This window comes from Dermochelys coriacea, chromosome 7 (assembly GCF_009764565.3).
Source record: "Dermochelys coriacea isolate rDerCor1 chromosome 7, rDerCor1.pri.v4, whole genome shotgun sequence".
Classification (NCBI taxonomy): domain Eukaryota; kingdom Metazoa; phylum Chordata; order Testudines; family Dermochelyidae; genus Dermochelys; species Dermochelys coriacea.
The window spans coordinates 10,198,676-10,212,447 of NC_050074.1; the positions used below are offsets into that span (position 1 = coordinate 10,198,676).

The 13,772-nt window shown below is 42.3% G+C and overlaps 1 protein-coding gene across 46 annotated transcripts in view; it reads right to left on the reverse strand.

Moving 5' to 3' along the window:
* Positions 1 to 13,772, reverse strand: part of FOXP1 (forkhead box P1) — a 510,145-nt gene that overhangs the window by 131,478 nt on the left and 364,895 nt on the right. For all 46 annotated transcript variants that reach the window (XM_043519263.1, XM_043519262.1, XM_043519271.1 and 43 more), the window contains one exon: positions 5,907 to 6,002. In XM_043519263.1, coding sequence (XP_043375198.1) covers positions 5,907 to 6,002 — 96 coding nt within the window. The remainder of the gene's footprint in view (positions 1 to 5,906; positions 6,003 to 13,772) is intronic.

Here is a 13,772-nt window from a genome sequence, read left to right on the forward strand (position 1 = left end):
GGTTAGCTGCTCAACGACAAGCCCACCAGTCTGTACTCGGGTGGCCAACCCATTCTTCCACAGCTTCACTGCTATTGGTAGCCGAGTTACCTGAGCTAGCTTTAATCTAGCTAAGTCTATCTGGGCTGCAATAGTACCTCCCAACTGCAGTGTAGACATACCTTAAGTCACTCCATGGCCTTGGCCCAGTCACCATCGCTGTGCCTCAGTTTACCCATCTATAAAATGAAAATACTTGCTGACCATACGCTGTGTGGTCTCACAATATTTAATATATAATCAAACTCTCACAATATTTAGTAGTAGTAGTAGTATTTATTACTTGTATTACCACAGACTAGGACCCCATTGTGCTAGGTACTGTACAAATACAGTTTTCTTAACAATTCCAACTGCTGGAGTCACATAATTACATGAAAATCACAGCTTTCATTTGAGAAAAACATGTAATTTGCTAGCCCCCCTGGTTGGTAATAGAGCCGGAATAAGGTGAATCACAATGGCTCAAAATCCAGACACAAACACACACACGACCCCATATATATTTTATCAAATGAAAGGAGTTATAAAGCTCCTTTAGTAAAAAACCAATAAATACAAAATGAAGAATTCAAATGGAGGCTACTGAAATTTTTACTAGGAAAACCATTTAAACCTTGCAAGAGTGAAATGCTGGCCCTACTGAAGGCAATGACAAAACTACCATTGACTTTCATGTGGGGTCAGGATTTCACCCCTAATCTGCAAGTGGATGTCTTGTAGATTTAAGAATTACAACTAAATACATTTCTAAAAAACAAACAAATCCCAGTTTCTCCTTTATTTAACTGCTCAGACCTGAGCTCAGGGATCTTTGTTTATCACTAGTTAAATGTACCACTAATATGTAAAACGTATGCAGATCCCTAGGCTTTTAGTTATGCCAACGGTTGCACAAGAAACACAGAAATCTGCCCAAGGGTAAAATTATTCTTCACTTCACCTTTAATTGCATAGTGAGTTGCTAGTTAAATTTCTAATTTCATTAAAAAAATTAAAAAGGAAAATGCCCTTAAAATTTGTAACCACCTATAATTTCACACTACTGCTGATTTCTACATCACCTCTTGTGGTTTTTTTGCTCTTTATCTTATCTATTTCTCATGATATTGATAAGAGGTACCAACATGATACATCATGTGGCATTAAGCTAAACAAAAGAACAGCCTAAAGCATTTTTTATATAGCACCAAACAGGAATGCTAAGGTGAAAACCCGTCCTAACCAAAAAATCTGCCAAATTCTTAATAGAACCCTTCACCATCAATGGAAAAAAAATTCCATCTTGGTAAATCTCACAACTTTCTATCTACTACGTAATGATTATCATTTAATCTGAAAAAGTGCATCATCTTATCAGTTTCAAATGCAAAATCCTGCCCTGAACTTTGTAAATCCATTTTAAGCCATTATGTCCAACTTTCAATTCAATGTAACACACAACACTTACTACTTCTTTTTTTAAAGAATATTTTTAGCATTGCCAAAATACACATGGACTTTTACTTTCTTGGGAGAAAATGTGTCTCTTGATTTGTTTCCAATGTATGTATTCATGCCAGCAACTAACATGCTTAAAGAACCAAAATGAATAATCACCAAGAGAATCAGCAATTAAACCTGCAAATTTTAATCAATAAATAATCTATTAACATACAAGTAAATTTGTCTTGGCTGGGTAAAAGTATGAATTTTCTGGGCTCTCAGCACACGTGGATGGCTGAAATAAGAGTTTCACATATTCAAGGGAATATGACATCCATGGCAAGTATTTGTAAGATTTGCCTCTTCCTCACCTATTTTTGTGGTTGTGAATTCCACCTCCCACAATTGCTCGTTATTAAATCCATTCCTTAACTTTTATTTTCTTTTGTTTGTATCATCAGGCTGTGAAACTGGAAGTCACTGCCAAATATAAGGCAAGGAAGTGTGAGATATGCTCAAAATATGAGTCATAGTATATGTGGAGATTTATTTTTTTAAACTATGAGAAGAACACATCACCCCTTTTCTATCCAAGTTCTCATACACCAATCATCTAAAATTTGCTAAAACAGATCTCTGGCTGTAGCGATTGAGGTCAAGAGATATTGAAAATGACCAGTGTAAAACATGCTTTTGCGTGAAAGCTATTCATGGTATGATGTCCTAATGAGATCATAGGATGCTAAGGTGTATTTAAATGCTCTGGCTATTTTATCAGTAAATCACAAGGTACATGAGAAATGATTCTTAGCAAGGTGATAAATTAGCTTCATAGCACTGTACTAGACTAAAATTTCCACATCTGTTTGTGCCAGTCCAGTTTACATGACAAAGCCTGCCAGCCAGTATTAAATTAGAGAGCCTGAGACTGAGATTTCACTTAGCAATATTCTGCAGCAACCATAAATCGTATATGTATGAACTACATTCAATATTCCTATCAAGCTGGCCTAACCTCCCTGCCTGTCAACTCATGAACTCAAGGGTGGGCAGGGCCACAAAGAGTCTTATTAACAGAACCAACATTCTAGATTAACTTCTTCCCTTCCCCCCACATTTCATAGAAACAGAGCTCTAAAGGCTTTTTTCAGCAATGCCCTTGCCAAGCATGTAAAAAAGCAGATCAAAGAAATTTCTATAGTATTCTGTAACGGACAAAAATAAGCAACATCCAGTAAACACCGTACCTATCCAAAGGGATTAAATGTTATGGTCATTTACTAAATGCAAAGACAACTTGATTCATTATTTAAATAAACTTTCTAAAATGGACACATTTTTGGAATGGAAACTATATAGGCTGATTTTGTAAACTGTATGACAGAAATGATATCTCCTATTTAGAGCAATGTGATCAGGCAGATGATGATATGTGTGTGTTTGTGTGTGTTTTTCTCAATAATCTCAAACCAATGCTCTAGAGTGGTTGTTTTTTTGTTTTTTGAAATAATACATTCTCATTTTACCAAGGCATTCAGGGTCTGTTATATGCAAGAAGACTTGCAGTATGTTTAAGACTGCAAAAGCTCCAGGAGTGAGGGGAAAAAAGAATGGGCAGTCATTTGAATCAGTGAGTGACAGACTGGGCCTGCTCTCTGTATACATTAATAAATTAGAATTTTAATTGTGTCTCTGACTGCCGGAGCTGCTCCAGTACTTTAATATGTAACAACAATTGGCTATGTTATGGAATTTGCAATGTGGCCTTCACTGTTGACCTCTGCAACACAATTCCCAGTCTGACTACGGAAACTGTTTGGTTTGATCCTTTCAACTTATTTGAATCCTGACAAATAAGCTCACAGCTGAAAGGGCAACACAGTCATATTTTATCCTCTGGAGCTATTCTTAAGACATCTGCACAACAAAGCACTTCTTTTACTACCTGACACTGGACCTAGCCAGCACAATATCTCATTAAAAATGTCCCCAGTGGAAGAGTCTATTAAAAGGATACGGATCAGCTATGGATTTACCAAATAAAATGTTTTTGGAAGTGTTAATATAACAGTTTGGATTACAGTGCTCCACACTTCCAATAAAATGTATATTTGCCCATCAACAGAACAATTAATACTTTCCAAAGGAATAATAGTTTAGATATATAGAGAGAGAGAGGTGTTGCTGAGCAGACTGAGCACCGGGTTGGGAGCCAGGAATTCATGCATCCTAATCTCACCTCTAAAATTTCCTTCTATGATCTTAAGCTCGTCAGTCAACCTGCCTGCCTCAGTTTCCCCACCCAACATCGTGATAATGGTACTTACTTATTGAACTATCCTCCTGGAGATGTTTTGGGGATTCATATTTACAAAGAGCTCTGAAGATAAAGTCACCACTTAAATGCTACAAATTACCATTATTGCATCAAATTCTTCAGTTAACACTTAATGCTTACTCAGCTAAAACTCTCACTGAATTTATTGGGAGTTTGAGTAAGGACTGCAGAATTTGGCCCACAAGCTTTATTTTCAAGTTTTGTAGCAACATTGATTTTATCTTCCATATTCTACTTCAAGCTGAAAGACAACAGAAGCTTTACTTGGGGAAGAAAAGAATCTGAATCACAAATCTAATGAAAGGCAAAAGACGAACTAATGCTGTCAGAGAACTAGGGTTGATAAGTACAGCAAATAAAAAAAAAATAGGGAAAGCAATTCAGACCTGAGTTTGACAGTGCACTATGGCAACAAAAACAAAAAAAAACAAACAAAAAAAGACCAATATAATTTTGGGCTACAAAGGCAGAAGCATCAGAGCACAGAACAGTGAGAAAACAGCCCCTCTCTGGAGGACTCTGATGTGACTCCACTTGAACTCCTACATTTAGTTGTGGACACCTCATTGCCAGAAATACACTGAGAAACCAGAATTCAGAAGGGAATAACAACAAAAGTTATCATCAATAATAAATAAGAAAAAATGATCAGGGGTCTGGAAGTATTGATTTATTAGAATAGATCTAAAGAATTAAAGACGTACAGTTGGGCAAAAGAGAGCTATGTAGGGGACATGACAACATCTACACATTTGAAGAGTTTGAACACGAAGAATGGAGAGCAATTGTTTAGACCAGTGGGCTCTGGGAAGGAGTTTGGGTGTGGGCTCTGGCAGGGAGTTGGGGCACAGGAGGTGGTCAGGGGCGGTGCTTACCCTTGGCAGCTCCTGAAAGCAACTGGCACATTTCTCTGGCTGCGGCTCCTACGCGGGGAGGACCAAGGGGTCTCTGTGCGCTACCCTTTCCCCCAGGCACTGTCCCACAGCTCCCACTGCCAGGAGCTGCAGAGTTGGCGCTCAGGATAGGGGCGGCATGTGGAGGTCCGCTGACCCTCCCCCACCTGGGGCCGCAGGGACATGCCGCCACTTCCTGGAGCAGAGCCAGGGAACCTGTCTTAGCCCTGCTGTGCCTCTGGACGGGAACAGGGACCATGGACCCCCTGAAGTACCCTTGGGGGACTCCCAGGGGTCTGCAGATCTCAGTTTGAGAAACACTGTTTAGAGAGTTACAAGGACTGTAATTTAGATAAATGGGATGAAATTAAGAAAAAGATAATTTAGGAACCAGGGAATACTTCCTAAGTGTCATGTTATGTTATGGAATAGTATTCTAAGGAGAGTGGTGAAAATCCCACTGTTACTTCTGGCTTCTAAATACTAGAACTGCAAAAACAACAGGAAACGAGATGTAGGGAACAATTCTATATTGTCATTAACCAGATGGCCTATTTGATCTCTCATATCTCTAGCTCCCATAATTTAGCCATCCTGACTAGTAGGCTACACCAAAAACCACACATTTATGCATATATCTTTTATTTGGAGATAGTCTATTGGTTTTAGCCTTCTGAATTTGTAACAGCCCTGCAAAGCCTAATAATATTTAGGCTTCCTAAAAAAGCTGCGAACATAGGACCCCTGTTGAGGCTCTACAGCCCAAAATACAGTAAAAAATGATTATACAATATCATAATGGTTTCAGAGTACTCTTGACGTAGCAAATTGATGGTTTGGGTGAACATGGAATGTAAACGGAACAGTCTTCAAATAAAAATGTTCAAGTCTTACAACGATAACGGACTCGTAGAACAAAAAAAAAAACCCATTCACTTCTGTGATAAATCTTCTCCACCAACTCCCAACAAAGACATGTTGTCAAGGTATATGTCTACATTGGGGCGGGATTTTGAAAAGCACCCAGCATTGACCTCACTCTGTGCCCACTCAAGCCAACGGGAGTTTTGGCATTGACTTCAACTGAAGCCTATTAGGCCAAAGCAGAGAACTTTGAAAATCTCAGCCTAAATTTGTATATTCCATTGTTCCTTATCTTTAATTAGCAATGTATTTGCATATATACACCCACGCCCACACCCTTTTCTTACCTGAAGGGCTGGCTGTTTGTCATTCCTCTTGGGTGACTTTAATCCACTAACTTGTTGCTGCTGCTGCAGTAGAAACTGTCGTGCCACCTGCAGAGCCTGGAAGAAAAGAATTTTAAAAATTGAGTGTGTACTGCACAAAATGTGGGAAGCCACACGCGTAGTATTTGATCAGGCCATCCCTTTGAACATCAGATGTTGATCTACTCCCAGAAGCATACTCACCAAAGAAATCCTGAGGCATGTTTGTGCTCATACTACAGTGGTTTACATTAAAAATCTGAGCACTGCACTCGCATGCAATGGTGTGACATACCATTAGATCTCCCATTTTAACCATACAGAAATACGAAGATAGCGGAGTCACTGCTACTATTTGGTAACTGTGGGTAACTGCTGATTTTTCCATAGTGACTACTGTAGATTTATCTAACTGTATGTAGCTGGAAAGGCTCAGACATCCCATCAGATTGGCTTGGATGTTGGGCCCTCAGCAAATGGCTTACTATGAACTCTTTTTGTTCCTAATTGGGCCATTATAGTCTGGCATTTCTACAGCAAAGCAGGGCAATTAACTGGATTCTCCCTTCTAGGAGGGGTGTTAATACATGTGCTGTACGTCATTATAACAGGTGCAATCCTCCTAGGGCCAACATGGGCAAGAGAGGTTTCTGGAAATTTACCATAGAAGGAGCAGCCAGAGGTAGTGGCATTAGGCAAGAGAGAGACAACGCCATAAAAGGAGGCATTCAGGCTAAGGAGGCACTGCTTTTTAATGTCAATAATGGTTCTTTGTAAAGGCTCGGTTGGTAGTGGGAGCCATGTGAAGGTAAGGGGGAGAGAGGGCAGAGAAAAACAGCCCAAGGAGAAAGTGCTGTATCCCTTGCACCCCAAAAGAGTCCAACAAGATTGTGGCACATCAACTACAGAGCCCACGAGCAAGCTTCAATGGAAAGTGAGTAAAGAGTAACCAGGGAGCGCTGTACCTTTAAGAGGGGACTTAAGGGTGAGGCCTGATTCCTGGGAGAAAGGTGAGAGACAGATCAGGTAGTGCTGGAACATTATGAAACACACTCCCCCCAACACTGAGAAAGGGGCTCAGAACTGGAGCCAGGCAGGTGTGAAAAGACTACACTGCTTGATGAAGAGGGGGAAAGAAGGGAGGAGGAGACGGAAAATGGGAAGAATGTCCCTCTCCCTAGCCCATTTGCAGACGCTTGGTGCACTCACCAACATTTCAGATGCAAAGGAGGGGGCCACTGGAGAGAGCCTGCCTGCAAGAGCCAAAGACTATCTGTGGGGGACATCTGGAAATTAAGATGCCTAGAGGAGTTGCCTGGGACTCTAGCCTGCTTTCTCACTGGAGGATTCACCATTGCTGGACTCAGGGTTTCTCTGTCTCCTTGGAGATGTTCAGTACATGTGTAGGTGTAAAAGTGGGCACACTGAAGACTTCATTAATGTAAAACAAGAAAAATAGTCCCATTGCAAGATGCCTAGAGGGAAGGAGGGAGAGAGACTGCCACACTCCTACTGTGTATGCTCTTGGAGACATTTAATTAATGTACGTTTGATGGAGGAATGAAATTTGTTTAGCGGTTTCAGTGTGTGTGTGTGCGCATGTGTGTGTGTACGTGTGTGTGATGAATGGCTTCTTCTACGTGTAAAGTGTTAAATTTACAGGATAGTTCCTAGATCAGCTGGGAAAGGCTTGATGATTAGAAGAATTTCTACATGAAGGGACCCACTGACTTCAAAGTGGCTCCTGAGGATGCTCAGCACCGCACAGGATGGTGCCCTCAAACAGCAAGACGTCACTCTCTTTTAAACACACACCTTCAGAACCAGAGCCTGGCATCATGAAAGGGCCTGGCAGTCATTGCAGCTGGCCCGCAGGGGTTTCCCTGGAGGGAGCGAACCCCCAGGTGGCGAACAGCCAGCGAGGCCTGCTCTTACATCTCTCCCTCCCAGCCCCCAGCACTGAAGCAGCGAGGAAGGGAATGTTGGTTGTAGCACCACTGCACTACAGCAATCAGCCTCTGGTGAATTAGTTCGTGGGGTTGTTCTAAACCAGGGTTTCTCCATCCAGGGGTCGGGACCCAATATTGGGTTGCCAGAATGTTTCGAAGTGTCGTGTGGCTGTTCCTGTGGCTCCCATCCCACAACGCTGGATGGGCTCGCCTCCCTGCTCCAGGCACTACAACCTCCGGGGGTGCAGCGCCGCTCAGGTTTGGCCCAGCCGTCATGTCGACAGGAGTCCGGGTAGGCCAAATCTGAGTGAGTGGCACTGCCACCTCATGAGCCAGCTCCACTTACAAAAATTTGGTCCAGTCAGGGAGGTGGGGCTTAACCTGAGTGGCACTGCAACCCCAGAGGTTGCAATGCCCAGAGCCACGCTCAGTCATCCCCACAGCACAGCAACTGCAGGATCTACCACTGTGGGGTGAGTGCTGGGCAGGACCCAACCCCCTCCAGGGGGTAGTATCGGACTGAAACCACCCTAGGGCCTCCGTCCCCAGACTATTTACAGGGCCGTGACAGGCCACAGACATTTAAAAATGGGTCCTGAGCGCCAAAAGGTTGAGAACCACTGCTCTAAACCATGCTGTGAGGGACAGAGAATAAGGCTCAAGAAAGGGGAGGCACAAACAGCTTCCTCCTGCTTCATCAGCACCCAGTGCTTACTGAGTGTGTCTAATGATTTTGTCTCTTTTCCTTTCCCTGCTCCTGCCCTTGATTTCAGTGGGAGAGGAAGGTACACATTGGATTTTCAGAAACACTCAGCACCTTGCAGAATAGGGCTCCTGGAGTGCTGAGAGTTTTGCTGTACCCTTGTTTCATGGCTGATTTGCCAGTGCACTATGGAGGAGACCCTCCCCTCATACCCTGCCTTCATTCACCTTGATAGCACTGTTTTCAATATGCACTTTAATAACAAGTCTTGTCAGATCAGTAAAGATTTTAAACATGGCTGTGTTTTTGAGCAGAGACTGGTGGGGTAAAAGTAAACATAAAATCAGATTCTAAATTTAGGGATAACCATTCAAAGCTCTGTGCACCTGCCCCACACCGAAAAAAATGGCATTTTGATGTGCATGTGTATCTGAGTCCTGTGATCCTTAAAGGGTGCAAGGAGTGTGAGAAGCTGTCAACTATGCACACAAATCATATCTTCAAAGAAATTGTGTGTGTGTGCACGCGCACACACATGTACGTGTGCAAGAACTACTCTGGTAGTTCAGCCTACAAGACAGAAAGATTCTATTGGCCATGAATTAATAAAATCCAGCAGGAATGACTGGGAGATCTGTCAGTGGAACTTGCTATGCATAGTGAAGGCAAAATATTATTTTTAGGCTTGGACTGATTAGATTTTTTGCTGTAAATGTTAATTTTACCATATTCACAAAACAAGGAAAATAATATTTCCATTGATGATAATCAAAATTTACAGATAGACAAAGTAAGAAAAATGCTGATGGAGAACTTATTAGAGTTTGATTTAGGGATATTTACTTTATGTATTTTGACATGTGATGTTGACAATTTGTGTTTAATAGTTATACAGCTTTAGCTTTTTGAATCCCAACATCTACAGTCATTAAATAATTATCTAACCCCCACATAATTTCCCACAACAGTGAAAATGTAAATCAATAAACACAAAAAAATGCTTAGATCCCATATTCTTCTGCAACTGTGAAAATTAAAATTGATAAAAAAAATTTAAATGCTTAAAAATAATCATTATGCTGCTTTGGAATTATATTTTAAAAATGAATTCCTCCAAGTCGAGCTATTTCTATTTAATTAACCTGGTTGGTTGTTAAAATGCCTCAAAGGGTGGGTCAGGAGCAGCAGAAAGATTCCTACATGGCTTATGGGGATGGACAAAGAATACTCACCTACTTAACAGTGGTGTTGTGCAGCTTATTTAATTAATGAATACTTGGTAAAGCACTCTGAGTTTCTCAGACAAGAAATGCCATACAGTACAAATGCAACATATTATTATATATTATTAAGACTGGCTCTACAGAAGAATAATTCCAGATAAAAGTGCAATCAAATGATCATTTTAGTTCCCAGTAATTAGATTCAATAGGCCAAATAAATAAATAAATACAAACCACCACACAGGAGCCTTTCTTTAAACATATATCAAACAATCAGCACGTCCCTAGCCTTTCAAGCTACAGCCTTTTTGAATAAAACATCTTCAGCTTATAGATATTATTCCAAAAAGAACCAGCCACCATATGTGTTGTCTCTTTGAAATACAGTTGCTATAGCAGACCTTGCATGCATTTCATGTGATATGATCATATTCTATCCGTTCTGGCAGCTGAGAGGTTGCACAACTAAAACTGGCTGCCAGAAATTTTTGAAGATCCCCAGAACAACTAGCCGTGCAAGAAACGACTGGCTTCTACTCGAGCTGGCTGTGAAACTCTCTGCAGCCAGACTGATGATTGCTGTGATCATGAAGCCTTAAAGCCAGCTCTCTCCAAGTGGAACAGTCCTGCCCTAAAGCTGGACAGCCACACATTTCCCCGACCCAAGCTCAGTATTTTGGTCAATTAGCTGGTCAGGTAGATTGTGTGGGTCGGGAGCAGCTGACAAGCAGCTTTCCATTCTAGGGTTGCCAATTCAGGTTGGACGTATTCCTGGAGGTTTCATCACATGACATAATCTTTAATTAAAGATTAACCTTTAATTCCTGGAGACTCCAGCACAATCCTGGAGGTTTGACAACGCTATTCCATTCCCATACCCCAGGCATATATATAGTGAAATAGTGAATATAAATAGTGAAGACCTGAAGATAGGAGACCAGATAGCAAGTGTGAAAAATTGGGACAGTGGGTGGGGTGTAATAGGTGCCTATGTAAGACAAAAGCCTCAAACATTGAGACTGTCCTTATAAGAGTAGGACATCTGGAACTCTACCTGAGCAAGGACAGAACCAAACCCTTGCTCAGCAGGATGGACTCCTTCACTACCCCCTCCAGCTGCCGAGATCCCGACAACTGAGTGAGGGCAGATTTGACCCTCTGATTACTTCATACAGCTCTTTCCTGTCCCTTCACAAGCAGATGATGCGAGCCAGGAGAACTCCTTCCACCAAGCCCACCCCACTACCAGCACTGAGAACTGGTAGTGTAGAGGCAGGGGGTGAAAGCAATTCAGAGCAACCCCACAAGGACAGATCAGTATAGGGATTGGGCAGAAGAGAAGCAGACAAATCAGGTTGGGGAAACAAAGGGTGAGAGCAGCAGGTGAGGTGCAGAAAAGAGTCACAGAGAATATGTGAGAGGGAAGAAGCAACAAGGGAAGGAAGGAAGAGACCATACCAGAGTGATGGGTCAGCACTGGGGCAAGCGGCGGGAACTAAGACAGCCCAGAGGAATGCAGTACCAAACAGCACTTTCCATATCTTCTCCTTCGTGATTTGGCTCTTTCGCTTATTAAGTCCAACAACAGATAAGCCTGCCTCTAAAATGTGAAATGTTGCTTGTGGAGAGGAACAGCTCCCAGGTACGGTGCTTACTGCCGACCTGCACCAAGCTACCATTAGGTCTCCAGCAGTACTGCTTCTTCCCTGTCACTTGGTCTTCCTCTAATTTTTTCTCAACTTTCTCCACCCCCACCTGAGATCAACGCCCCTTGGCTATGTCATTTTAAAGTCTAAACCACAGTCGTCAGACACATGGGGAAGAGAAAGAGGGGTGCGTAAAAGAAAGGGATGATTAGTTAGTAGGGAAAGCGTTAGCCTTCTTTCTTCACTCCTGCAGACGCTATGTCAAGCCCATTTGGAGTACACCTTTTGAAATTAATTTGCTGATCTCAATTCAACCCCAGTGGACAGAAACCATCATTACACCAGCACTCATTTAATACAATCCGACAATCGATGCTCGAGAGAGAAAGCGTTTCAGTACTAGCTCAGTTCTGGATCACCTCTTTTCCCATAGACACAATAACCACTTCTGTGCAAGGCTGAGATTTACAGGTCAGCTCGGGGAACCTGTTGTGGCCGCCAGCACCATAAAATACTCCAAGCAAGCGTATAAGGAAAAGTTAATTTGACAGAAAATTCAGTCCCTAAGCCATCATCAGCACAAAGATCACAATCAAGACTGTATTTGAATACACTATCCTGTCTGAGTAGAAGGCATGTTTTTATTTATATATAAATTCAGTGTTGATAGGTGCTAGACTGTCAGCAATGAAGACTAAAGCCCTTTATCAATCCATAGGACTATTACACAGCTATCTTTCCCTTGCTGCCCTGCTCACCTGCCTTGTTCTTGCCTGGTTGAATGGGGCACGAGAGGGTAGTTCCTTACCCCATTTGATACTTGCTTCTGCCAAGACTGGAAGCAGAAGTGCCGGTACCACTAACCGCCAACTGAGAGAACGGCTTTGGTGACACGGTTGCCTCTTTGCTGGAAAGTGGACAGAGCCCACCAAGCTCATTTCACACAGACCCCAAACAACAGTGAGCATGCTCTTTTGTAAGTGCAGCTGTCAGGGAGTGTCTGTTTCTATGGCTAGAAAGACAATTAAATCCTGTATTTTAGGGACTTTGTAAAAATAAACAACATAGTAAGTGTCCAAGTCTTGGTGTCATTGAATCCAGTGAGAATTTTACCAATGACTTCAGCATAATATTGACACAGCATCTTTCGGCCAACGCTCCCAATGCTCGATTTATAAAGGATATAAGGAAGATACTTCACTCACCACTGAAACAACTTATGGGATGGAAGGCAGCAACCATTTAACTCTTCCCAACCAATTCTACACAGAGGGAACAACTTATCCCTTTGAGATGATCAGGACATGGTGGTTTTTGTTTGTTATCTTGCCAAGTTAGGCAGAATGCAATTACTCAGCTGTTGGCCCAAAACACCCAGTCCTCCTACAGCTTAAGTAGTTGCTGATACCGAACACTTTCATTATGAGCAACTCAATCTTTCAATTTCCACAACCACTTTAAAGTCATAAACACAAGACTGGGGGGCAACATTTTGCTCCCAATATAAATCTGGAAAAACTCCAATGACTTCAGAAAACCAGCAGCTGCTAATCTGAGAAGGGGATTAAAGGTGGGAAACACTGCAGGGGGGGAAAATGGTAAAGTTTTTTACAAACAGAAGGGCCATGTAAATGTACAGTGCCATGTACAATCTTTACAGGAACTATACATTTGAAATATAATTACAACATCTAGCCCTACAGAGCCTCTTGTTAACTGTTTCTCCATTGAAGCAGTGGCATTGGCTCTCAAGCTGTTTTTCCATGAGACCCTATTTTTATCAAAGCAAATGAGCTCCAGCACCACCCTCCAGGTTCTCAATAGTCACATCGATCAGCTAGTAATGAAACACCTGACTACGAAAGGATATACAGTTATAGTAGTCAGGGCCGGGCACACTTCAGTGAGAGGCCTAACACACTCCAGCTTGTTTCTCTCCCCATAGCTTCTCTCCAGATGCAGTAAGTTTGACCCAGACAAACTGGAGAGTGACATGTGAACCCTGGGAAACAGGGGCCCATGGGCCCAGATGAAGAGCTCAAGTGGGACTGTACAGGGAAAGGAAATAATGGCTCAAGGGAAGCCCCCATAACCCTAATCTACTTTTCCAATCTTCTCCTGTTTGAACCCCCAGCCTTGAGGTAGACAGCAACCACCTCCTCTTCCCCACATATGGCTCCAAGCTACCTGGGCACCACTGGGGGACATGGGGTGAGAAGGGAAGAAGAAAGGGAATATTAACAGCAGAGGATATAAAGTCTCTTTGCATTCAGTGCTAGCACCAAAATCCCCTCTGAGCAGGAGTTGTTACTGCAGGGGAAACCCTG